Source organism: Stegostoma tigrinum, chromosome 12 (assembly GCF_030684315.1).
Source record: "Stegostoma tigrinum isolate sSteTig4 chromosome 12, sSteTig4.hap1, whole genome shotgun sequence".
NCBI classification, from domain to species: Eukaryota; Metazoa; Chordata; class Chondrichthyes; order Orectolobiformes; family Stegostomatidae; genus Stegostoma; species Stegostoma tigrinum.
This window is the reverse complement of record NC_081365.1, coordinates 72,176,078-72,202,348: the sequence shown is the minus strand read 5'-3', so window position 1 is coordinate 72,202,348 and position 26,271 is coordinate 72,176,078. Positions and strand designations below refer to the sequence as shown.

Genomic DNA, 26,271 nt, shown 5'->3' with positions numbered 1-26,271 from the left:
ATTGCAACGTGACACAGAAAGATGGTTGTGATTGTTGGAGGTCAGCAGTTTCAGTTCCAGGACATTTCTGCAGGGGTTGTTTGAACTAATGTCCTTAGCCATCTCCAAATCTTCAGCAGTGACCTTCCCTTCTTCATAAAGTAAGAAGTGGGGATGTTTGCTGCTGAATGCATAATGATAAACACCATTCACAATACCTCCTGATTTAGCATCAGCATCAAAGTGAAAATGGAGCTGGTGGGCACGCACTCTCCTCTTGCCTCTGTTTTTAGGCAATGAGCATTGTGTCAGGATTCCCTTCAGGTCTGAGGGAATCTGGTAAAAATGTGACAAAAACCCAAAAGGTAGGTTTGAACGTTCTTTCTCAGGGTATACTGAACATTGTGGCCTTGGAGCATTCAGCTGATCACTAATGGCAGCATTAAAACCTGAAAGACATTGTCTGTAATGTTGCCTGCGTTTTCAACTCTGGTACTTAGCAAGGGCCTACCTGAGAATAGGGGCCCAAACCCACTAAGTTTAGATGTATGCTTTTCTCATTAGGTGAAGGCATGTCCAATACACTCTGCCTAATCTGGACTTCAGGGAGGAAAATTCCTGAAATAAGCTTAGCAACCTAATACCTCCCAAAACTTACAGCATCTGCTGCATTTGCCACTTTCAGAGGTTTGAACAGGTTATGACAAGTGTCTCGTTGTAGAGCCTGCAACATGCCTTGCTTGTCCTGTATCCTATTTACTTTACTCCAGTATTGTTTCTCGTAGGTATCCGACATCCAGGCAAGAACAGTTGTACTCACATGGTGTCCTCCTTCAGCCACAAGTAATGATGATGCTGATAACAATATTGTACCTGAACCATGCAGCTATGAAGTTGCTATTTCTAGTAGTGGGAAGGATGGGAAAATCAAAGTTATTTATATGTATGTACAACTTTTTCACAGTATGATTGATTAATAGCTTTTTTAAAATGTATAATATATTTCAAGCAGAGTATATAAAAGTTGATTACTGTAAACCATGTGCATCATTAAATGAATTTTATCTTGAATGGATGTAAGATTTTATAAGTTCATTGCTGGATGGTTGAGAAGACTGTTTTGACATCCTTTCTAAGAATTCTCAATGCAGGTGATTGTTCCCTGTTAATTAGACAAAACGTTAGATTTTTCTGACCACTGGTTAATTGAAAAAGCAAACTGGAAGCTCCAGTTGTAGAGTTGCATTAGTAATGAAAATCATTGCAATTTTTAAAATTTGTTTTGAAAATAAGTTGGATTTTTGGGTAGTGTTTTGAAGTTAAAGCTAAATTAGTAGGTAGGTTTATCTCTGATACTTGATAATCCATTATATAATTTAATGTACACAAGCTGAAACTGAATAATCGTGATAATTAAATAAAAAATTAGCTAAATGTACACAACATCACCTAAACAAACAAAAGCCAACAAACTGCAGTAATGGAAATCTGAAACAAAAACAATGCTGGAGGAACTCAGCAAATCTGGCTGCATCTATGGAAAGAAAGCAGTGTTACCTTTTTTGGGTCTATTGACCCTTCTTAAGAAGGGCCTACTTTATTTTAATTCTATTACTAATCAATCTGCCATTGCATTACACAATGGAAACTGAGGAGTATTGTTCCTCTGTTGACTGCCTTTATCTCTTTCACTTCTATATTTTCCGTTTCTGTTTGGTACTGTCACTTGCCTGACCTTAACTTTCCATCCAAACTTAGCAACATCATTCCAAGGACAACTGGGAATAAACCCAGAAACCCTTCAGTTTCAACCAGTTTTGCACCTTTCCCTCTCCATCTTATCCTTCTTTTCTGTCTACTTCTGCTAAAGATTTTGTTTACATTAAACAAGTTTTGAATGCAATTTAGAAAGTCAATTAGAATAATGCAAATAAATATCTTTTCTGTCTTGCTGTGTTTAAATGCTTTTGTCCAAAGATTTTTTATTTGTACGGTTTTTATCTGCATCTACATAATATGTTTTATGTTACTGCTGGCATTCATAATATGTTTGAAGTTTCACATATGAAGCAGGGGACATAATGGCTCTCCATTAGGGAACACCCAGTAGATGGAGGAGGGAGTGAGGATGGAAGGGTAAATCAGCCGTGAAAGGCTCAGCTTCAGGAAAAGATTTCCCAGGAGTACCCATTGATTGCTCCTTACATAAGCAGTTCATAAGAGGCGTTTTAACCTTAATAAGACCTCAGTCTTGTCATCACAGCTGAAATATGGGTGATACTTTGTTAGTTGTCATTCATGTACTCCCCGGCTGTTGATTCCAGACTGTCAAGAAGAGCCAGCAGCCTTAGCTGTTGCTGTGAGCTGAACATAAAATGACTGCTTTGCCCATTTAAAGTTTTCTGCATCCAGTTTGATGCTGCAATACTGCAAGTTTCTTTCCTGTTCCTCCAGCCCCTGCCCCAAAAATACCAGTTGTCAGTACAGGGTGTAGATAGTGCTGGGAGCCTCTAGCATGCAACAGTGTTGTCTCTGTGAACTAGTGCCAGAAAACCTGACACAAGTAAGTGCAGCATTCAGTGTTAGCTGAAACAGTGTTTTTGATAAATGTCACAATATAGTTTATAATTATCGCTTCAATGTATTAAGAAATTTGTTTTAAACCAAGCTAGCTAGTGCAGTTGCACAAAAATAGGAGTTGCCTGTAAATGTGCTGAAAAGTAAGGGTGAAAATTATGTACATGCAAACAATGTCTTTGGGAGTTGTCAGTCAGTAATTTCCTATATTTTTGTCACTCTAGATTAATTTTTCAGTCTTGCTAAATATCATTTAAGTTGATATTTTAACTTCCCACATTAACTGCTTGTAGTTGATTTGTAAATATGATAGACCATTGAATTATTCAATAGCTTAAATTTCTTTTTTTTAAATTTGAAGAGGAAAAGACGTGAATGTCACATTACAGGACCTAAAACCAGCCACAGAGTACCAGGCCAGGTTGGTATTTAATAATAAAGGAATTTAATTTTTTGGTTGATTTAATAAATAGAGATAAACATGGGTTTCATTCCTGCTTTTCTTCTCTATCTACCGATATCTTGTACCTTCAACAGGAAGGTGAGCATCACTTTTTATTGAAATGGGGCTGCTTGGGCACCCAACATTGTCCTCAACTTTTCACAGTGAAGCATTCTTTGTGTGCATCTGGACAGAATGAGCTTGCGCCATGTTTTACTGAGAGTATCAAAAGCCCATCCTATTCTGAGTCAATGTTCATTGCCAGTGTTATACTCACCCAACCTTGGGTGTAAACACAGGGGATAGCAAGCCAAACCGAATCAGCCTCACTATCACTGGATTCACAGCATGTGAAATTAAAACCTTTGTCAACCCTCAAAATTGCTAAATTGTTCCTAACCAGACTCTACAAAAAAACTGACCTTGGATGCCAAGTTTATAACTTACATTATTAATAATGAAATATAAGGTGGTGAATGAGGTGCCGCTCAAGCTCATGGACACAAGTGGAGAGTATCCTATCATGCTTCTGCTTGACTCATATGGGTAGGCTTAGGGAAGCCAGAATTTAAGCTATTAAAGCTGCTTTAATATCTAAGGAATTACAATTGATACAGAACCATATGGTTGCCAATAAATGCAACATTTCTACTTTTGAACTTTTATTGAAGGAAAGATCATTAATGAAGCAACTAAAGATAAATTTGAGCAAAATGTCCTAAGGCTGAGGCAATTGGCCAGCAACAGTCATAACTTCCTTCGTACAAATGCTGAAATCGCATTGATTTCAATTTTGTTCAAACTCTTTGCTGCTTTCGACAGAGTGTGGCATCGTTGATCACAAGGGCGGTCACTCTCCACACTCCTGTAGAGATCTCTCTTGTCCATGTTTGAACCAAGGTTGTAATCAAGTCAGCAGTCTTTGACCCTGCTGGAATTCAGCATGGCGTCAGTGAGAAGTTAAGCAAGTGCTACCCATTACAACTATACTAAAATGGTGGCATCTCTTTAATTTCCCTGCAGATTCGTTTCTCTACATCCTTACATTAGTTGGCGATATATAGACCACACCAAGCAATGTAATTGCAATCTTTTTTTAAAGCTGTAGTTGATTTGGTTCTGCCCTTGAATCCCAAGGGACATCCTCTTTGTACAGCACTGCAATGCTTTCCTTAACCAATATTGCCATCTCTCCTCCTCATTCATTTCCTATCTTTTTTTGAAAACCTTGTACCCAGGAATTTTTAACCACCCAGTTCTGCTCATCCTTAAACCGTGTCTTTGTTATTGCTACAGAACCTGCATCTGCAACTCTCCAGTCTTATTAAATATACTTCATGCATTCACATATGTGCACATTGCTGCTTTACACTTCTTAGGTTTCTCCCTACTTTGTCATTATTAATTTACTATTGTTGATGCTATTGTTGTCTGTCTGTCGAAAGTATGTTATGCATCCAGACTTCAGTTTCTAATATTCTTTCTTGGTTCCCACACCCTTGCCAATTTGGCTTAAAGCCCTTCCAATCACATTAGCTAAAAGCCCTGTTCAGAACTCAGCCCCAGCTCTGGTCAGGTCCTACCCATCCAGCTTGTACAACCACAGCATTCCCCAAAACCATTGCCAGTGTCCCAGGAGATTTGAGCCTAGTCTTCAGCATAACCTTTTAAGGCTTGCATTCATCTGCTTTATCTTCCAGTTTCTGTACTCACTCAGACATGGCAATGGGAATTATCTAGAGATTATTACATTTGAACTTCTCCATTCTAATTTTCTATCTTGCTTCCTAAATTCTGACTGCAAGACCACATCTTCCTACCTAAGTCACTGGTACCAATGTAGGCTGGTGACTTCTGGCTGTTTATCTTAACCCAGCAAAATGTCCTACATCTGCTCTGTGACATCCTTGACCGGCCAGGCAACATACCATTCTGGAGTTACATCTATGGTCAAACAACATTTGTCTGTTCCCCTAACTAATGAATCTCTTAGGACTGTTGCTGGTCCTCCCCTAATGCAGCCAAATTGCTCCTGGTGCCACAAATGTGGCTTTGAATTCACTCCCTTGAGGAGCCAATGCCGTTGTCCGCTTCCAAAATGAAAGCTGCTTTGTGAGTGGGACCCCAGTGGACCACTGTATTACTACTTGTTTCTCGTGGTATGTCTGGCAGTCACTCATTCTGCCTCTAGTCCCTCAGGTTTGGTGTGACCAGCTCTCTGAAAGTGTTATCTACATAGCTGTCACTATTGTGGATACACACCGGTGACTCCAGCCACTACTCAAGCTCTCAAACCCAGAGCTCGGGTTTCTATAATATGCAGCGTTTCCTGAACATGTCGCTCAGGACACTGGTAGGATACATGAATTCCTACCAGCCACACATTCCACTTGACAGAACTGCACTGCTATGTCATCACCTTGCTTCCTTTATGTTAACTTTATTCTGCTTTGATTTACATTTTTTTGGTCCATGTTATCTATGACTTTTACTTATTCCTGATGTTTTTCAAGTACGTCTGAGTGTTGTTACTTCCTTTAAAAAAGGTACAGTTTTCTAATTTGCAGCAATTTAAAGACCACCTACAATAGCAGTTTTGTAACACCAGTGAGAATTTATTTAAAAAAGCAAAAGAAAAATGCACCTTCTCCCACCATTCACTGAACTCGTCACTCAACACACTTCATTTTTTGCAGTAGACCTTAGTTAAGGATCTTGTGACAATGCTGTCACTTTAAAAGGTTATTTTGTCCTGGGTGGTTTTTTTGAAGAGAGGTTGTAAAGGCACAGGCTTGGAACTGGCTACTGGAGACAGCCTAAATCGTCAATTTAGGATGCCTTTAGGTTTTTTCAAAGCAGTTGCAACAATGGAAGGGGAGTCATCAGTTCTCACAGACCAGGCTTTCTAGTTTTTAGCTGTAGCAGTCCAAAGCTGTTTGGGGTCTCAGAACGGTTGGAAGCTTCAGTAAATTATTCCTAACTGCTGCATTCTCTAAATCTTGATGATATTTCCTCCTGGATTAGGGGACTGCATGTAAGAATCTGTATCTGAATTTACCTTTTTACCAATGGAAGTGTTTATGGGATGTTACTATATTGGAACAGTTAATTAGTAACGGGTATTGTATCTATTATTTGGTTAGTTTGATTATTTGTATGAGCTACGTTATTCTAAATTCCTCTTTTATTTGTGTTTTAATTGTGTTCTGCTTAATATAGAGTAGTTTGAACAGTTGCATCACACCTGGAACATGCACTTAACATCTACCTTTAAAATAAGAAATAGTTAGGGCCTAGGCTACCTTTTTAAAATATTTTGAGAGGGTCTGGTCTGTTCCATTACAAATCGGGCAGCTCTTGGTACGATTGAAATCTGCAATTCCAATTTGGGTTTATTATTGTTGGACTCAAAAGGCGGAGAATGGCAGATGTTAGTGTCGTTTGTTTCACGTGTTGAATTTGGTTGTTTTGAAAAAGGCATTCTGTGTGTAGTAATGGCTCTTTCAATTCACTCTGGGGATGGAAAAGGTGACTTTGGAAGCTTTCTAAAAAGTGAGCAAGGCACTTTTTGGAGGAATTGGCTCTCAAGCTGGAGTTAGGGTTGCCTTTGTGAGAAGAGGGGAGGTAATTGCAACAATAGCTCAACATCTAAATTTGCTGAAAATGCCATCAGAATCTTTGGAAATGGCTAGAATTCAAATACAAATGAAGCACCTTGAACATTAAAAGGAAATAAAAACGGTTTGAATTATGATTAAAAGCAGAGGAAAAAGAATAGGAGAGGAAGGCCCTAGCAGGGGAAGGAGAGAGAATTTGAACTTCAGAAGTTGGCAGTTAGAGGGGAAAGTCAACTTAAAAGGGCAAAGGTAAAGGTGGAGGGTAGACTTAGTGAGGAAGATTGTGATGATGAGCAATCCCATCGCAGTCATAGGCTTGGTGGGGATGTGTTTAAAAATGTTCAAACATTACCTCAGTTTGAGAGAAAGATGTAGAAGCCTTTCTCATTTCATTTGAGAAATGAAGTGGGTGGTGGCTGTGTGGGTTTTGTTTGATCCAAACAAAGTTGGTAGGTAGAGCTAGAGACGTATTTGCATCACTATCAATGGAGTTATCTGGGGAGTATGAGGAGGTAAAGAAAACCATCTTAAGTGCATACAAGGTAGTGCCAGAAGCCTACAGACAACAGAGACTAACTAATAAAGTCATTTCTGGATTAACCAATTGTGTGGTGTACATCGATAATCCTGGTGATTAAAAATCACACATGGAAGGAACATCTACAACATTAATTGGAATTATTCGATTGACTTCGGGAGGCAGGCTTGGTGATCAATCTGGCTAAGAGTGAATTGAAAAAACCGAGGTCACATTCCTTGGCCATGTTATCAGACGTGGACAGTTGGCCCCACGGAATGTAAAACAAAGGTTATTGGGGAGCTTCCCATACCATTGGTGAAGAGAACAGTACTATGATTCCTGGGGATTGAGCAGAGTTTTATTAGAAGTTCATATCAAATTTTATCAGTGTGGTTGCTATACTGACTGACTTATTGAAGAAGTGCCGAAAATTTCAGTGGATGGCATACTGTCAGAAGGCATCTAACAGCCTCAAAGCAGTGTTAACCGCTGCCCTAGTGTTAGTCACACCTAATCACACAAAGGCGTTCAAGGTGGCTATCAATGCAAGTGATTTGAGTGTCAGTGCTGTACATTTGCAAGAAGATGACAAAAAGATAGAAAGACCTATCAGGTATTTTTCCAGAAAATTGAGTACTCATCAACAGAAATATTCCACAAATGAGAAGGAAACTTTGAGCTTGGTGTTCATGTTACATTTCATCGTTTATATTGCCAGTAATGTGTATACAGTATACAGGCAATTATGTATATTGATCATAACACATTAAAGTTTTTGGAGAAATTTAGGGACAAAAATTCCAGAGTGTTTAGATGAAGCTTATTATTGCAGCCATTCAATTTGAAAATGATACACATGGCAGGATGAGAAAACGTAATTGCCGATGTGTTGTCGCGATTTTGATGAGAAACAGCGTTTGGTGGCAGGCATAAGCGGACTGAACTAGAATGTAGTAGTGAATGTTTGCATGCTTTGAGTCAACATAATGTATATGTATTGTAGTGTAGAATAGAATAAGACTAAGTGTTTTAAAATGTATATAAACATATATAAATCTTTGTATGTACATCATTCATTTTTATTTAAAGGGAGAGGTATGGCAATGCTGTCACTTTAAAAATGTTATTTTGTCCTGGGTTTTTTGGAAGCGTGGGTGTAAAGGCAAAGGATTAGAACTGGCTACTGGAGATGACCTAGGAGATGTTAGGTTTTTTTAATAACGAATTGTGACAATGGAAGGAGCGTGGTCAATTCTCACAGACCAGGCCCTTTAGTTTTTAGCTGTCGCAGTCAGAAGCTGTTTGGGGTCCCAGAAAGGTTGGAAGATGAAGTAAATTATTCTTAGCTGCTACATTCTCTGAAATCTCTCAATGTTGTTTCCTCCTGGATTGGGAACTGCATGTATGAATCTGTCTGAATTTACCTTTTTGCCAAGGGATATGTTTATTGCTACTATAGTGGAACAGTTAATTAGAAATAGGTAATGTATCTATTATTTGGTTAAATTTTCTGATAGTAATTGTTCTAAATTCCTCTTTGTCGTTTGTATTTTAACTATAGTGTTTGAATAAACTGTAGTCTGCTTAATGTCGAGTAGTTTGACCAGTTGCATCACACCTGGAACGTGCACTTCACATCTACCTTTAAAATAAGAAATAGTTAGGATCTAGGCTACCTTCTTAAAATATTTTGAGGTGGTCTGGCCTGTTCCATAACAGCCTTTGTCTCCTGCCTCAAATCCCACTGAACCAAATTACCAAATACACTCACTCAGCCTCTGTTTCTTTCAGGCGAAATCCCCCTTGCACTGATCCAAGCAGTGGGGTTTGAATGCGTGGCCCAGTAGAGGTTTGAACCTGAGTCCAGAACCTCAGACCTCTCAGCTATGCAACCATTCTGGGATATCTGTGATGTACTTTTAACTGTGAGACCTGTTATTGGGCTCACTGGCGTTTCTATTGAATTCTTTTGCAGGAAGTAGGTGCTGCCGACTAGGCTAGCACTTATTGACCATCTTAATTACACTTGCAAGCATGGTAGAGTGCTGCATTCTTGAACAACTGCTGTCAATTTGGTGTAGGTTCACACAGAGTGCTGTTTGGAATGCAGTTCTAGGATTTTGACTCAGTGACTGTGAAGGAACAGTGATGCAGTTCCAAGTCAAAATAGTGTGTGAATTGGACGGAACCTGCAGATAATGCTGGTCCCCTGTATTTGGTGTTCCTGTCCTTCTAGATGGTGGGCGTTGCAGGTTTGAAAGTTGCTGTCCAAGGAGCATGGAGATTTGTTGCAATGCATCTTGTCGGTGGAGTCAACAACTACAGTACTGCTTGTCAGTGGTGAAAGGATTGAATATTAAACTTAGTTAGTTGGGCTGCCAATTAAATGGGTTATTTTGTCCTGTGTGCTGTCAGACATCTTTGAGCTGTTCTCAGGCATGGAAACAGAGACTATTCCATTACAGCCCTGACTTGAGCCTTGTAGATGGGGAACTGGCTTTTGGAGTCAGGAGGTGAATTTCAGCCTCTTACTCTTGTAGTTACAGGTATTTAAACGGCAGGTCCACAATCTAGTTTCAGTAGGGGCACCTGTGAATTAGTAAAAATGGTTAGGCTCCGTGACAACCGTAAGTTTCAGATTCTTGTGGACGGTCTTTGGGATTTGTTCTCACAAAAACAATTCATGATAATGCACTGAATGATGAGAGGTTGTAGCAATTTGCAAATTGCTGTGCCAGTCATGCATCCCTTTCCAAACCTGTGCATTAAGAGGTGTAACCTAAAAATACATGTTCTCACATCTCATTAAATATTGATTCCCTACTCACTGATGACCGCCATCGATGCAGTTTCCTTCTTGCTCCTTATCCTCTTCATTGTTTGTATTACATTCTAGACTGGAGCTGTAGACCCTCCAGGATGACATCAAGCTTCCATTCCAGTGGTCTGTTTCTCCCCACTCACACCAGGCACCATCTACCCCATCTTGGGTGGCACAATCTTAAATGATTACTTCCCTGCGTTCTCCAAAAGTTGCTCTGCTATATCATGTCACTTGACTTCTTTAATCAAGACTACAGTTTAAACTTGCCTTCATCTACCTTTCCTAATTCTTCTTTTCCCTGCTTGGTAATTGAATTTCTCCAAACTCCCAGCCCCCACCTCCAATCTGTGAATTATCTTAGATGTGTTCAGTCCATTTAAGGAAATATACAAATTTAAATAATTACAGGTTCGTGGTGAATATAAGATCTTTTGCAAAGTTGAAAAGTTATAAATGTAACTTTGGTTGATGGAATTCTATTTTAAAAATCAGATTTTCAATTTTATTCAACAAACCACTAGCTTTTGTTGAATACAATTAACTTACTTACATTGCTTAGGTTAATGATACCATTTTGTCTGCTAAAGGGTGCAAGCAGTGTCTAACCTAATAAGAGGGACTCCATCGGAATCAGAGAGTTTTACAACATTGTGCAGTGAACCAGACACGCCAGTGCCACCTAGAATAATAAACAGGACCAAACATTCCCTCAACCTACAGTGGAAGGTGAGACAAATACTCAAGATCAAAGTCAGTTACTTCAGAGCTACTTATTATAAGTGAGTTTGTTTTAGTTTTTTGAATAATTGATTTTTGTCAACTTCTTGCATTTCAGAATTCGTTGGCTCAGTCATGGGTCACTCCCTTTTCTTGCCTTTTCTTTATCCTGCAGTTTCTCAATGCTGACTGCATCTACAATCTTGAGTTGCCCAGCTGAATTAAATTGATCAACTGTAACTCTGTGCTCCTGCATTCATCATTCTTAGCAGGTTCAGTGTTCACCATCAACAGCCTCATTAATTATTCTGCTCTTTGGCCAGGCGTTTGCTATCTTGAGTGACTTTGGACAATTGATTGAGAATCCCTGATTGTCTTAGTTATTTATTTGAGTTCTTTTCACATTCCTTATCTTTAGTCTTACCTCTTAAACAGTCTGTACATGCTTATTGTTGAATTATTCTGCCAGGTATCTCTTATCTCTTATATCTCTGATATCTTCCTCTTACAGAACATTTTGAAAATACCAGACCTAAAACTGTTCTATCTTTAATAGCATAGAAAATCATTAATGATTGTTTCAAACTGAAAATTTGCTGCATCTCTACCAAAATTTGTCTAATTATTTTACCAGTAATCTATCTTGTTCTTAGTTGAGTTCGTTTGTATTTTATGCTTAGCAATGTGATTAGTTGCAAGTGATTGAGAATTGTTTTATTAGCACAGCTTGCTGTTGAGTTAGACTTTGACTCTATTTAACCTTTATAGGCTACGTGTGACAATGGTTCCAAAGTCAGCAATTACAGTCTGGAATGGGATGAGGTAAGTGTAGTTCGCTGTAAATTGGCACGTAGAAATCCTACAATAGTATAATTATATATTCAGATACGCAGTTAATCTCCATATGTATTTCCATACTTGTATTTTGTCGCATCTTTTTCTCCCTGGTGGAAAAAAATAATTCGTATTGAAATAAGATACAGGAACATACTTCCATTACTTTGCCCATATCCTCACTCAGCATACACATTTGTATCTGTGGTCACTGAATGCTGAACCCAAGTGGAAATTTCACTGTCCCAACCTTGGAATTCATAGCATTATCACTGTTAGTCCCATTAACTCAGGAGCAATAAGGAATCAAACTGAGACTAATGTTGCTGTGTAAAATTTGGTGTCATCATGTGTAGTGAGCCACCAGAAATACTTGCTTCTAACTAAGTAATAACTGTATGTTGGATTATTTCTTAGGTTAGCATAAAACCTAATATCAAAAGCCAAAATATTACAGTGGTACACAAAAAACAGACTTATAATCAATTGGTATTGGCAAATTGTGTACTTGGAGGCTTGCCACAGTGACCCATGATATTGATAGCATTAGATTCTTCTGCTTGTTATGGAAGGTTATTAACATAATCTCTCATGCCATTATTTCACCTATTACAAGAGATATTTTCGCTGTGGTTATCTTCTTTGTGAATTCACAATTGATATGAATGGAGGTCGTAGGAACTGCAGATGCTGGAGCATCTGAGATAACAAGGTGTAGAGCTGGATGAACACAGCAGGCCAAGCAGCATCAGAGGAGCAGGAAAGCTGACGTTTCGGGTCTGCACCCTTCTTCAGAAATGATGCAGCTTTCTGAAGAAGGGTGCAGACCCGAAATGTCAGCTTTCCTGCTCTTCTGATGCTGTTTGGCCTGCTGTGTTCATCCAGCTCTACACCTTGTTATCTGTTATAAATGGATCTTATTTCCAATGCCTTTGAAAGTGAACTTTTTGATGACCTGCCCCAGCAGAGTTTGATCCCCAGATTTATAGATTTATGTTAAAACCTTACAGATCTGTAGAACAGATGAAGTCCCTTTTATAGCAATGTGTCTACATTGGACTATCTAATTATTTCTAATCCCCTTGGCCCAAGCCTTGTACGCCTTGGCATCACAAGTGTGCATCTAAATCCTACTTAAATATTATGGGGGTTTCTGCCTCTACTGCCCTTACAGCCAGCAATTCCAGATTCGCATCAAACTCTGAATTTTTTTTCTTTGTCATCCCTTCTAAACCTTAAGTGCCTTATCTTCAGTCTCTGCCCCTGGTCAGTTGATACCTCCATCAAATAGAAAAGTTTCTTCCTCTTTACCCTATCTATGCCGCTCATAATTTTATACATTTCAGTGATGTCCCCTCACGATCTCCTCTGCTCTAAGGAAATCAGTCTAGTCTGTCCAATCCCTTTTTTGTAGCAGAAATTCTCCAGCTCTGACAACATCCTGGTAGATCTCTTCTGCGCCTTCTTCAGCACAATCACATTGCTCCCATAATGTTGTTTCCAGAACTACATCTCTGACTGTAGCCAATAACATTTTACTGGATTTAAACATAATCATATGTCAATACATTTGGTCTGTTTGCCTCTCTAAAGCCATTTTGTATTTAGTTAGAAATGGTAGAAGTGTGAAACATGAGAATTTACTTAATGAGCTAATAAACCAGCTTTACAAGAAATTAAGTAGTTTTTCAACGTGTTTAAGTAACATAACATAAATTTGGCAATCTTGTATATAACTGTAATGATCTATTAAGGGATCAGTAACTTTTTAAAAGTTGATAAAATTTGTAACCCAAGAAAACCACAGGATTTTGTGGTTTTGAACGAAGGAAATAAACCTAATTGCATGAAGTTAGAAAAGCCAGGACTCATGTTGCATTAATGGTGCAGGAAAAAGTTTAAGGATCTCATGTGAATTGTCAAGGTAAGAGAGTTCATCTTCATCTTCATCTTCAACTTCAACTTCACCTTCAAATGGCATCTTGTACTAACTATACACTTGGCCTCACCCGTTGCTTAAGCCACTATACCTTTACTGACTAACACAATGCCCAACCATTCATTTATTTTACCTCGCCCTTGTACCTCCAGCCGTCAAGTTGCAAATTCTGGCAGCCATTCACCATGACATTTACATCATCCAAATACATTGAAGCAGCACTGAAACAATTCTAACATTCTGGTAGGCAAAAGTGATACATAACGGAGGCAGTAACAATGAGCTGGAGAAGGACCAGCTAACCTGCCGAGTGTCCTGGGAAGTGGAACTGCAAAAGAGCTTGGCCACTGGCAGGGCAGGCGTTGTTGGAGAGGAGAATTAAATACCTTATCCCTTTCTTGTCATCCCACTTCTCCCTCGTCTCCCAGGGTCATCGGATTCTCAAGCTGTAGATGGTGTAAACACACGTTTTGTTTCTCCTCACCTCTCCCTGTAACTCAATCCAGCCCTTGTCCCTTTTACACTTCAGAGAAGAAAGAACAATGTTCTAATTCAGAAGAGGAGGAAAACCAGTGAAGCTGAAGAGGCACCATCACTTTTTTTTTACAAACATAGTCAGCAGAAACTGACTGTACACATATTTTAAGAGGCTGGAATGCAGGAGCCTATTTGCATGTGAGACACCAAACCCAGGTGTACAGAAGCGTGCACGAGGAGCAAGTACAGTCTGGATACTGCTGTCCTGAAGGTGATGTCTTTAATTAGTTGTGCAGTAGGTGACTTAGATGAGGACTTTGCCAGGATACAGAAGAGGCTAATGCAACGTCAAATGCTGGATGCTAAATAGAACCTGCTTGAAGTGCACAACAATTCTGACAACATCCTATCTAATGAAAGATCACAGGCCAAAACTGTCAACTGGATTTCCCAACTCGGATGCTGCCAGACCTGCTGAGTGTTTTCAGCTTTTTCTGTTTTTATTATCTGTGAAGGTTATATGTAATTCAATGGTTTGTGCAAAGGTTTCCCATGCACAGCGTCAAGGAGCATAAATTAAACCAGCACCAACATTTGAAAAGAGCTTGAAACCCATCCTGTCCAACATACAGTATGTACCATCTCCAAGATACACAGCAGAAATTCACCAGTGCTCCTTAGACATTGCCCTTCCAGGCCACTACAATCTGAAAAGACAAGTTTAGTGGCTGCATGGGAACAAAAATACCTGTAAGTATCTCTGTAAGCCACTCTTGACTTGGAAATACATTGCCATTCTTCACTGTTCTTCACTATTGCTGGGTCACAATCCTAGGACCTCCTTCTACAATGTTGAGGGCATACCTAAACTAAACGACCTGCAATTCAAGAAGGCAGCTCATCACCAACACCACGAGGGCAATTAGAAATGGGGAACAAATGCTGGACCAGCCAATGAGACACACATCTGAATGAATTTCAAAACAAACACCATAGAAGAAGTGATAATTTCCATCTATGGAACCCATCTGCCTCTGTGTCTGATGGTCAGTGTCACAGCCTTGACTGAAAAATAAGTAGATACCAGCAAAGATTAGTGTTTCAGTGGAAACTGTGCTGCCATTATAACTTTTGATAGGATTGTTTGAATATCAGTATGATCTTAACAAATCAGTAGTATTGCTGAGCCACTGACCCAGCTGAGTTGCAGTGGCTTGATGGAATTTGAATCTTTGCCTTCTCTCAGAATGACAAAAGTCCTACCCTTGCCCATGCACTATCTGTGCACATGATGGTTCTCATCAGTCAGCCACTCCAGGGTGTGATGGTGCAGCCTGCATAACAGCCAACCACGGTTAATGTAAGCAACTTTTCACCATGACTGCTGCAGCCACTAACGAAGCACGCTGTAGATACAGTAGGATAGGCAAAGGTTTGGGGAAATGGAGCACAAGGGAAATCCACACCGATTATAAGTTTATTTCTGTATGTATAATGTAAGGAATGAAATTGTAAAGTTGAATAAAAATGTACATTTTCTGGTGATTTTTATTTTGGTGCCATCAGACAAAGGACAATGGGGTGGCCGGCAATAGAAATAAGGAAAGAAACATGGTACTGAAGACCTGTTGAGTTTGTCAGTATCACTTATAAATTATATGGTCAGTAGAGCCTGAGCTGAAAAACATTGTCTGAGATGTAGCCTCCTTTCGTTTCTCCTGATGCTCAACTTCCTGTTGGACTGAATTTCCTGTGCTTCCTCTTCCTTTGTATTCATGTGTCAGATTCTTGGCCTGAAAATGGTCACAAGAGATGCTTATTAGTGCAGAATGCAGGATACCACTCAAAAACATATACCTGATCTGGTGAGCACTGAAGGATATCTCCAGAAGAATCCTGCAGCAAAGGTGTTGCTTCAGGGTGAGTATGTACCTTGCAGCAGCAAAACTTTGCCTGCTGTGTATGTGTGTGCATGGATTATGTGGCAGAGTTCTCGAATCATGCACCATGCCCAAAGTAGACATCGAATGTGTGGAATCCCTCTTCATTCTTGAAGCTGGGATCAAGTTCCATTCTAGGATCTGAGCACGAAATTGAAGGCCGACTGTCCACTGCAGTCCAGAGGAGTTCTGCTTTGTCACAGCTACCACCAATTAAAAGAAACAGCACCATATACCCTCTTAATCAACTTGACAAAATAAGATTAGCTGATTGTTAGTTATCAAATTGCTGTTTATAGAGATTTACTATATGCAAATTGCTTCAACTTGCCTCCATTGCAGCAGTGACTACATTTCAAAATTAGTCATTGTAGGTAAAGTGCTTAGGCGTCTGATCATTATGAAAGATGCTATGTAAAAGAAAGTGAAGATTGGTAATTTCATTTGAGGTTTGCACAAGATAGTAATCATTCACTCATAGACACTCTGAAGGATGTACCATGCAATCTGCAAACCGTTGTGCTTACTCAGTTAAGAGAGAATGAGATAAAACTGCCCTTGTGTATGGGTGATAATGGGAACTGCAGATGCTGGAGAATCCAAGATAATAAAATGTGAGGCTGGATGAACACAGCAGGCCCAGCAGCATCTCAGGAGCTCAAAAGCTGACGTTTCGGGCCTAGACCCTTCTTCAGAGAGGGGGTTTGGTGAGGGTTCTGGATTAAATAGGGAGAGAGGGTGAGGCAGACCGATCTTCAGTCTGCCTCCCCCTCTCTCCCTATTTATTCCAAAACCCTCACCCCATCCCCATCTCTGATGAAGGGTCTAGGCCCGAAACGTCAGCTTTTGTGCTCCTGAGATGCTGCTGGGCCTGCTGTGTTCATCCAGCCTCACATTTTATTATGCCCTTGTGTATGGAGAGTTTTAATGACATCCACAGCGAGTTGCAAACTGAGATGTTGCTTCTACAACAAGCTGCAGTTGAGAAAGAGGCTGATACACACATTTTAAGAATCATAGGCGCCTTGATAGTTGCAAGGAATTTTCATCTTGCCCTGTGATTGCAGCAGCCAGCACATTTTAATCATGACTTCTTTTGTAAACCTATTCTCGCATTCTGATCACTCAATCTGAACTATCAACATCTTTCCTCCCCACAGCCCCACCTCCCCCATCTATTAATATAAGTGCTGCCCCTACACACTTCACTTCAGCTCAATGAAAACTCATCTAGACTTAACATTAGCGTGCTCTATCTCCATGGATGCTGTCTTGTTTTCAGTACAGATTTCAGCATCTGCAGTAATTTGCTCCTACAACATCTCCTGAATTGGTCAACTTTGTTGGAGAATAACATAATTCTCTAAAGAACCTCTGTGGATATGGCTTCCTGCTTCAGACCTCATTCTCCCAGTTCCACAGTGCGTTAGCTTCCAAATGTGATCTGCCCTGCCTTGCCTTCCTGGTCTACTTGGAAGTAGTTTCTTCCAGCAGAAGCTTGTAAGTGAATAGAACATAATTTCAACTTCAAACCACTCTGTGGAAACTGTTCAAACTTTAATCAATCATAGAAAGTCTCCATAAAGAGTTGCGATTGTACCGACAGTCAGAAGAAATAATCTAGCAACTAATCATGAGTAGGTCATGATTCCTTTAAATAATACTGATGCTGGATTCCTTGTTCCATTTAATGTACTGTTCAGTGGTGCATACCAGTTTGCATCATGATCTGCTTGCTGTATGTGCTGTCAAGGCCCATTCTCAACCAACCAATATTGGTTCTCTTCTATTAATCTAATTATTTAGATTGCACTTTTGTTTTAGTTCAGCTAACCAAAATCATTTTACTGTGATCACTTGATCCACGAACCAGAAAGAACAGTGCACCCTTCACATGCAGTCATTAAACAACTGATCAAGCAAATTGTGCTAAACAGGCTTCAGAAGCTCACTGTTGCTTTTCCAGTCTCTATTAGGATTGCAAAGTTTTTCATTGTTACTGATGTATAGATTTTGAATTTTTATAACACTCGGTTTGTTGGTGTATCTTTCCCATGGTTTGTGACCTGTGGAACACCCCCCGAAGTGCAAAATATAAAGTTTTTTTAAAATAGTTTTATGGTAATAGAGGAGATGGACTGTCTAAACAATGTTGTATGTGTTGATAGTAGAGAATGGCAGGATGATTTTATTATTTTTACCTTCATCTTGGAAGAAGAGCATTTGATGTTAAAGATTCAACAATATTTGCATATTTGTTAGTGAAGTGGAGTAGCTTACAATTATAAGTATAAAAAACAATTAACAAATTTATTAACAGATTAAGCCAAGCTTAGATGTGTTTCAGTGAGAATACTAAACAAAATAGTTGAGAATTGGGGTGGCTTACTCGTAATCTTGCAAAGACTTCCTTTCTTGAGCAGGTTGATACCAGCAGTACAGAATGTTACACCAGTAATTAAAATGGAGAACATTCAATTGTTTTATGTGTCACTGAATTTAATGTCCATTTGAAAATTGCTAGAACCCACTATATGTAGAAAAGTAAGTGAAAACTGACCATTTCAGGACAATTCATGAAAGTCAATGTGCTCAGTGAAAGGGAGTTTGTGTCAAATTACTTACTCGTTTCTGAAGAAATTGATTTGATAGAACTAATAGCTTTTCCTTTCTGCTGCTGCTTTGTATTTTTGACAAATCTGATCTATTTCATAGGGGAAAGGGAACAGTGAATTTTCCCAATGTTATTTTGGACCACAGAAACAATTCAAAGTTGTTAAGCTATCACCAGCCACAGGATACAGATTTAAGTTAGCAGCTATGAATGAACTTGGGATGAGGTGAGTGTATTCAAATGGAAAGGCATGATTTTCGTATACTACTTTTAGTCTGTTTTCAATGTCAAGTACTGGCCCAAACCTGGCCTGAACAGTAATGTGCTAATAAGATTGTTCAAAAATCAGCCACTTGGATGATTATTCACAACTGAATGTATGGAATAGAATTGATGGTTGGAGTGTTAGGATGTGTTTGGTGTGTTAGGACTGGAAAATTTCAGGGATATGAACAATTAGCAGAATACGAAAGCAAACCTCTTGTTACTTTCAGATAGATGTTGATTGTAGAGGGCCAAAAACTGATGGGCAGAAATGAAGAGAAAGGAACCCTTGGGGGTAGGAAAAGGGGACTGATTGATGAAATAGAACCTCCCATTTTCTAAACTCTCACTCCCCTTTCTCTTTCCCATGTTTGATTTTAAAAAAAGCATAATTGTATTGATCCTCTACCAAAGCAAGGTGTATGCATTTTGTCTGTAGATATAGTTGAAGGATATTTGCCTGTGAGCACTGAAGAATTCCTAACTGGTATTCCACACTGATCCTTTTCATTGTGTAAACAGATCAAAAGAGATTCCCATTTGAACTAATTCCAGTTTGCGGTATAGGGTAAGTAATCTGCAAACCAGTTGCCATGAAGCCCAGAGGAATCTTTGAGGCAGCTGCACATAGCGAGGGATCACTAGGATTTTATTATTTGTTCTGTAGGATCTAGCAATTCTTGAAACTCATTATCGATAGCAGTATTCTGGCTCAGTGGTGCTACCTCACAGCGCCAGTAACCCAGGTTCAATTCCACCCTTGGACAACTGTCTGTATGGAATTTGCACGTTCTCCCCATGACAGCTGTAGAGGTGCTATGATTCTGTGGGCTTAATTGCAATCTATAAAATTGGGAATCATGGTCAAAAGCTAACATGAATGTATTTCCTTTATCAATATTGCATTATACCCATAAACTGGTGTGTATTTATATAACAGAAAAAAAAATTATTCCCAAGTTGTGCTACAAGGCCATCATCATTCATGATCTGAATGAATTTGATCAATCTATGTCCTAACCTCATTATATGCAGATTGATCAAAACATTCAGGGTTAACTGCTCTTATTAATTGTTTCTTTTATGTGTTGTATCAGAAAGAGTTCTGATTTACAGTTTTCCATAATTCCAGCAAAGCAAGCAGTTCAATATTTACAGCACTGGCCTTAATGACCAGATAAAGTCTGTTCCAAGTCCCAAGGCCACCTGCCGCTTACGGTTGGATGATGCATCTTTTTATTGGTACACTTCCAAATGAGGGGGATAAAAATTGCTTGACCTTTCAATAGCATGTTTTTTCTTACTGCATCATGTGTCACTCTCATTCAGCAAATGTCACCAGCAGCATTATAGGTTGAGAAAAAGAATGGTATAAACGGTCTCATCAGAGAAGCACTTGAAAAGTAAACAACTTTGAATAAATATAAAAGCAAAATTATTCTTTTACTTTCGAGCTATGTATTCATAAAGGTATTTATTACAAAACTTTTCAAGTATACTGCTGACATTTTTATATCTATTACTTGTGTTCAAACACGTCTGAAAGCAGGGATCAGGTAAGCTGATGTGATTGGATATTCTGAAATAACTTTTTAACTAAGAACTGATGAGGAGCCCATCAGTGGTCAGCTTATTTATTGATTACCAAACAGGATTTATATCCTGGAGCAGTGCCGTTAATAATGTGTTAGTGGTTCAAGATTTGCCCCACTCTGACACGCTTGAAACAATTACCTGAGGTAAGGAATTCAAAAAGGGGTTATTTTTTAAAGACCGATCTTAGGAGATTTTTCTTTCTCTGAGTATTATGCAGTTTTAGAACTCTATGCCTCAGAATTTAGCGGAGGCAGGCTCGTTGAATATTTTCAAGTCACAGAGCAGTGGACATGATCTATTTGGACTTCAGTATGGTGTTCGACAAGTTTCCTCATTATAGACTGGTTAGCAAGGTTAGATCACATGGAATACATGGAGAAGTAATCATTTGGATGCAGAACTGACTTGGAAGACAGAGAGCGGTGGTAGAGCATTGCTTTTCAGTCTGAAGACCTGTGCTGCAAGGATCAGTGCTGGGTCCACTGCTTCTTGTCATTCGTATGAGTGATTTGGGTGTGAACATAAGTATGGTTGGTACGTTTGCAAATAACACCAAAATTGGAGTGTAGTGGACAGTGAAGGAGGTTATCTCCGAGTACAACGGGACCTTGATCGGATGGGCCAATGGGTCAAGAAGTGGCAGATGGAGTTTAATTTAGATAAATGTGATAAATGCAGCATTTGAAAAGGCAAATCAGTGCAGGACTTATGTACTTAATGGTATGGTCCTGGAGAGTATTTCTGAACAAAGAGACCTTGGAGTGCATTTTCATAGTTCCTTGAAAGGATAGTGAAGAAGGCGTTTGGTATGCATGCCTTTAATAGTCAGTACATTGAATAAAGGAATTGGGATGTCATGTTGCGGCTGTACGGGACATTGGTCAGACCACATTTGGAATACTGCATGCATTTCTGGTCTCCCTTCCTATAGGAAGGCTGTTGTGAAACTTGAAAGGGTTCATAAAAGATTTACAAGGATGTTGCTAGGGTTGGAGCGTTTGAGCTACTGGGAGAAGCTAAATAGGCTCGGCTATTTTCCATGCAGTGTCAGAGGCTGAGGGGTGACCTTCATAGAGGTTTAGAAAGTCATGAGGCACATTGATAGGGTGAATAGCCCAGGTAGCCGAGTCCAAAACTAGAGGGCGTTGATTTGTGGTGAGAGGGCAAAGATATAAAAGGCACCTAAGGGCCAACTTTTTCATGCAGAGGGTGATGCATGTAGGGAATGAGCTGCCAGAGGAAGTGGTGGCGAGTGGTGCAATCACAAATTTAAGAGGCATCTGGATGGATATATGAATAGGAAGCGTTGAGAGGGATATGGGCCAATTGCTGGCAAATGAGACTAATTTAGGATATCTGGTTAGCACGAATGAGTTGGATCAAAGGGTCTGTTTCCATGCTTTACAGCTCTGTGACTCTATGTATGGAGTCTTGTTGCAGGGAAATCGAGGGTTATCTGTCACAGGTTGGATGAGAATGTGGAACCTGAAACCCAAACAGATCATCCATAATCTTATAGAATGGCGGCACTCTCTTTAACTGGTCAACTGATTTCCTTTGTTCCTCTTTGTTATGTTTATATGAAATGCTTTTAACGTGGCTGGAAATTTAGAGAGACATCAAATGCCAAATATTTATGATGTGTACTCTTAAAAATGTGACGCTTCCTCCAACAGTGACTTCAGTGAAGAGGTGCTTTTCTACACTACTGGCAGTGTCCCTCCAACACCAGCAAGTCCACAGCTTGTTAAAGCAGGCATTACATGGTTGTCGTTACGTTGGAGCAAGCCTTTGGGAGCCTTATCTGATGAGGGCATTAGTTATATTTTAGAAATGGAAGATGAAACCTCAGTAAGTTCATATTTTATCATCAAACGCTGTTGATGAAATCAGCAGGTCTGGCAGATTTTTTTGGAGGAGAAACACAGTTAATGTTTTGATCCTGATGTGACTTGTCTTTGGAACTATAGTGGACTCAAAATGTTAACTGTCTCCACAGATGCTGATAGTTCTGCTGAGTTTCTCCAGCACTTGGTTTTAATTGCAGATATTCAATGCCTGCAGTACTTTTATTTGATTATTTAGCATACTTGAATGATCTCTCTTGAATAAGAGAATGAATGTGGCTTGGCATGGTGCTCTGTTATCAGTTGGGACTGGCTTCAGACCTAAAGCTAGGTGGAATAAAGATTCTTCCTTTCTGGCATAAGAGCCTTAACTGTTCAAATATATAGGGATTGGAACCAAAATTTCCTGGTGAGAAGGAAAAAAAAATCTCACTGATGCAATCGGGTCTTTTTCAAAGTTTGAAGCCAAGACTCCACTTATGATATAAAGACCAGCTGTATCATGTGTAAGTGGTTATTTGTTATGTTATTTGTTATCTGGGCCCCTGCTTTTTTATAACCACTGTGGCCTGATTGCAGCTCGTCTTTTTCACTTGAGCAGTTGTAACTTTTGTCTCTTGAGCACTGACAGCAAAGTAAAGAGAACAGACTAGATGTGCAAGAATTGAATTGTATTCTTTTGTAGAACTAACCCTTTAAGAACAGATTCTGCCAAAATAAATGGAAACTATCCAATTTCTGTTGTGGGATAACTTGAGGATGACACTGGGTGATAAAATGTTTTTAATTACCAGTTGCTTCACCTTGAGCACAAAATTCATCCAAGTCCTCCCACAACAACCCAGAGAAAAATCCTACTTGGAGTGGAGAACAACAAGGTGTTCATCTTGGATGTTAAGTATTGTGCCAACAAATACCTGATAGTTCATGAAGTGTTTTCTGTTTCTGTAGTAGTTGTCTATTGTACCAGAAGCATATTTAGATCAAAACCTTCAAGCTCACCATTCCAAAATACAACATAATATTTTAGAGCAGAGATTTGAAAATATTTAAGGAACTAGCTTTTGTTTCTTCAAATTTTCATGACTTTATGTAAAATTTTTGCCTTTAGGGATATGGATTTAAACCAAAATATGATGGTGAGGATCTTGTGTACACAATTAAAAACCTTAGAAGAAAAAGTACGTATAAATTTAGGGTACGTATGTTGGAAAAATTTGTGTTCTTAGTTTATTAGAAGAGAATTATGTTACTAACCTCTGCTCCTGCTTATAGCAACTCCCACCAGGAGATCTGTTGTCAAAAAAACATTATCTTCTTTTGTCTTGCATCATTCTGTCACGTCCTAAATGATGGGTGAGGCTGAAAACAATAATCATTAAGCAGTGTACAGTCATAATGAAATACTAAATGATGGTCTTAAATGCAGGATATTCTTTCTGACAATTTATAATGGAAACAACTGAAATCAATTTGCTGACCAAATTGAATAAGGCAAGATAATATTTATAAAATTTATATTTATATTAGGCAATACTTGAGCAGCTTATTAGAGCATCAAGTTACATGGAGATGTTAACATGTTTGACACATTGGTAGGCTTCATAACACATCTCCTTCAACTCTCCTGCCATTAGAAATATAGTCATCGTTTACCATAGTGAGGGACAAGTTACAGTTCTAGCCTTTTGACTTCATTCTGAATTTGTCTTCTAATTCAAAAGGATTTTTGCTTAGCTGCATAACATACTGATGAAAATAAATGGCTGATTCTATAATTAGAGGAAAAACAGATAATTGAAAAAGCCAAGAACAGCAGGTGAAAAATATTTGGTGGCCTGTAAATGACTTGTACCAGCCTTTGCTGTTTCTTAGCTCCCCCCTCTTTCTCTTGATTTTCCAGCCTGAGATCCCTCTCTCTGTACCTATTGCATCAATTATTAAAGGTGCTGCCACACCTCATTTTCCTTTTTGCTTCTTGTTCTGAATGGTGAACACCCTTGAACGTTCAGTTCCCAGCCACAGTCACTCCACATTTATACATCTCAAGTCCAGTGATCGTACTTGATTGCTTCCATTTGTGCCATTAGTTCTTCCACCTTATTGAAAATCCTGCGTCCATCTAGACAGACAGCTTTTAATTCTGTTGTCTTATTATTTTTGTAACGTCTGGCCTTATCAGTTCCTGTACAGCTACCTTGACACCTTGGCTTGTTCTGTCTCTAATATATCACAACCTCCCTCACTTGATCCTCCACTGCCACTATTTAATATTATTTGATTTTTAAAGCCTTGTATGGTGCTTGTTGGGAGACAGTGAGAGATTTTTGCCATGTATTTTGCGCACCAGATCACCAGATACTGCGTGGAAACATAATTGAGAAGGTGTGAATTGCATTTCCTTTGGGTTATTGGGAAGCAGCAATGGGGAAGAATTGAAATTGTGCAAATTGGGCCTGCCTGGTAACAGATTCAAAAGCAGCATTGCCACTGATTCTCCTCAGCCCTGGGTTATATGTGTGCCAGGGTGAAGCTGCTTAAAACATATGGCTCATGACAAAAGATTATGGGAAATGTTGGGTAATAATTTTAAAATATGCTCTGAGGAAGGTTTAAATTCAACATACAGGGGAATCATTGTGTAGAAGTAAAAATCCAGTGCTGGCCTATTATGCCCTTTCTGGAGAGTGAAAATCCAAGAGGAAATGCCTCAGTATTTTGAAAAGTATCCTGAAAGCAGAAGAACATATGTGAAAACCTATGAGATAACATAAGTGAGAACATTCTCAAATGAAATGCCCCTTCATGTGACTGGTTAAATGACAGACTTTGTTCCCATGGTCACTTAATAGAATATTGTATGTTGCAGGTAATTGCATACAATTCAGAAGGGAAGAGCAATCCTGGTGAAGCCATGGAGTTTACCACCTGTGCAGACGAACCTGGATCACCATCTAAACCTTCGGTGAAGGGGAAAGTTCATGCTCAGAATTTTAAAATTATATGGGGTATGATGCTTACTCGGATTAACTGTGGATTAATAACTGATTCCGTCAGACACAGTGGAACCTTGAAAATCCACCAAAAGAGAATGGGCCGTCTTGGCTATAATTAAATCTCCAAATGCTTATCCATATCCACTAGTCTTCACTCCTCTTCAGCAGTACTACCATATGATGTTCAGCTTCTACTAACAAGATCACATCCAATGGAGCACTTGATCTATTGGTTGTTTCCACCCCTTCCCATTACACTGGCTTAGAACTCTATACTGGCTTTCCGAGGCCTCAGTGAACTGGTCAGAATACTCTCCTGACACTCTGTGATTTCTCAAGTGAGAACTGACAGCATGTAGAATATGGAGTAGTCCTATCATAAATCAACATGGAATCATTTCAGGGAGCTGTAGTCTTTAAAATTAAAATAGAGTTTGCCTATTTAAATGTGTTATTGAGTAGAAATGTTTTGAAATGTATTGCCAGATATTTAAATAATAAATTGCTGCAAGAGCTGACAGGATTCTTGGAAGTGTAGGCATTCTCCCACAATTGTTCACCCCTGTGCATCACAGAAGATGCACGTTTGGCAGGCTGCAAGTCTTTGGAGTTCCAAAAGTTGAAGTTGCAGGAAATACATAGAGAGATTGCTTAAAGAAGATAACTGACAAATCAACTTTTCCAGATTCTATTGGTCTTTCTGGTAGATGTGGACCTCTGCAGATGGAGGACTGCTAAATGGGGAGTGACAGCCCAGTGGTATAACAGCTGGACTGTCAATCTAGAGACCCAGATAATGTTTTGGCGATAACAAAGCGTGGAGCTGGAAGAACACAGCAAGCCAAGCAGCATCTTAGAAGCACAAAAGCTGATGTTTATGACCTAAACCCTTCTTCAGAGAAAAAAAAATGAAGTGTCTAGGCCCAAAACATCAGCTTTTGTGCTCCTAAGATGCTGCTTGGCCTGCTGTATTCATCCAGCTCCACGCTTTGTTATCTCAGATTCTTCAGCATCTGCAGTTCCCATTAACTTTAACGTTTTGGGGATCCAGGTTCAAATTCCACAAAAACAGATGGAATTTGAATTCA

General features: G+C 39.2%; 1 protein-coding gene across 4 annotated transcripts in view; it reads left to right on the top strand.

Annotated features, from left to right (window-relative positions):
• fndc3a (fibronectin type III domain containing 3A) overlaps window positions 1-26,271 on the top strand; it is a 196,854-nt gene that overhangs the window by 125,752 nt on the left and 44,831 nt on the right. For all 4 annotated transcript variants that reach the window (XM_048540247.2, XM_048540250.2, XM_048540249.2 and 1 more), the window contains 8 exons: window positions 765-922; window positions 2,918-2,977; window positions 10,547-10,685; window positions 11,445-11,498; window positions 18,582-18,706; window positions 22,017-22,191; window positions 23,299-23,385; window positions 25,057-25,195. In XM_048540247.2, coding sequence (XP_048396204.1) covers window positions 765-922; window positions 2,918-2,977; window positions 10,547-10,685; window positions 11,445-11,498; window positions 18,582-18,706; window positions 22,017-22,191; window positions 23,299-23,385; window positions 25,057-25,195 — 937 coding nt within the window. The remainder of the gene's footprint in view (window positions 1-764; window positions 923-2,917; window positions 2,978-10,546; window positions 10,686-11,444; window positions 11,499-18,581; window positions 18,707-22,016; window positions 22,192-23,298; window positions 23,386-25,056; window positions 25,196-26,271) is intronic.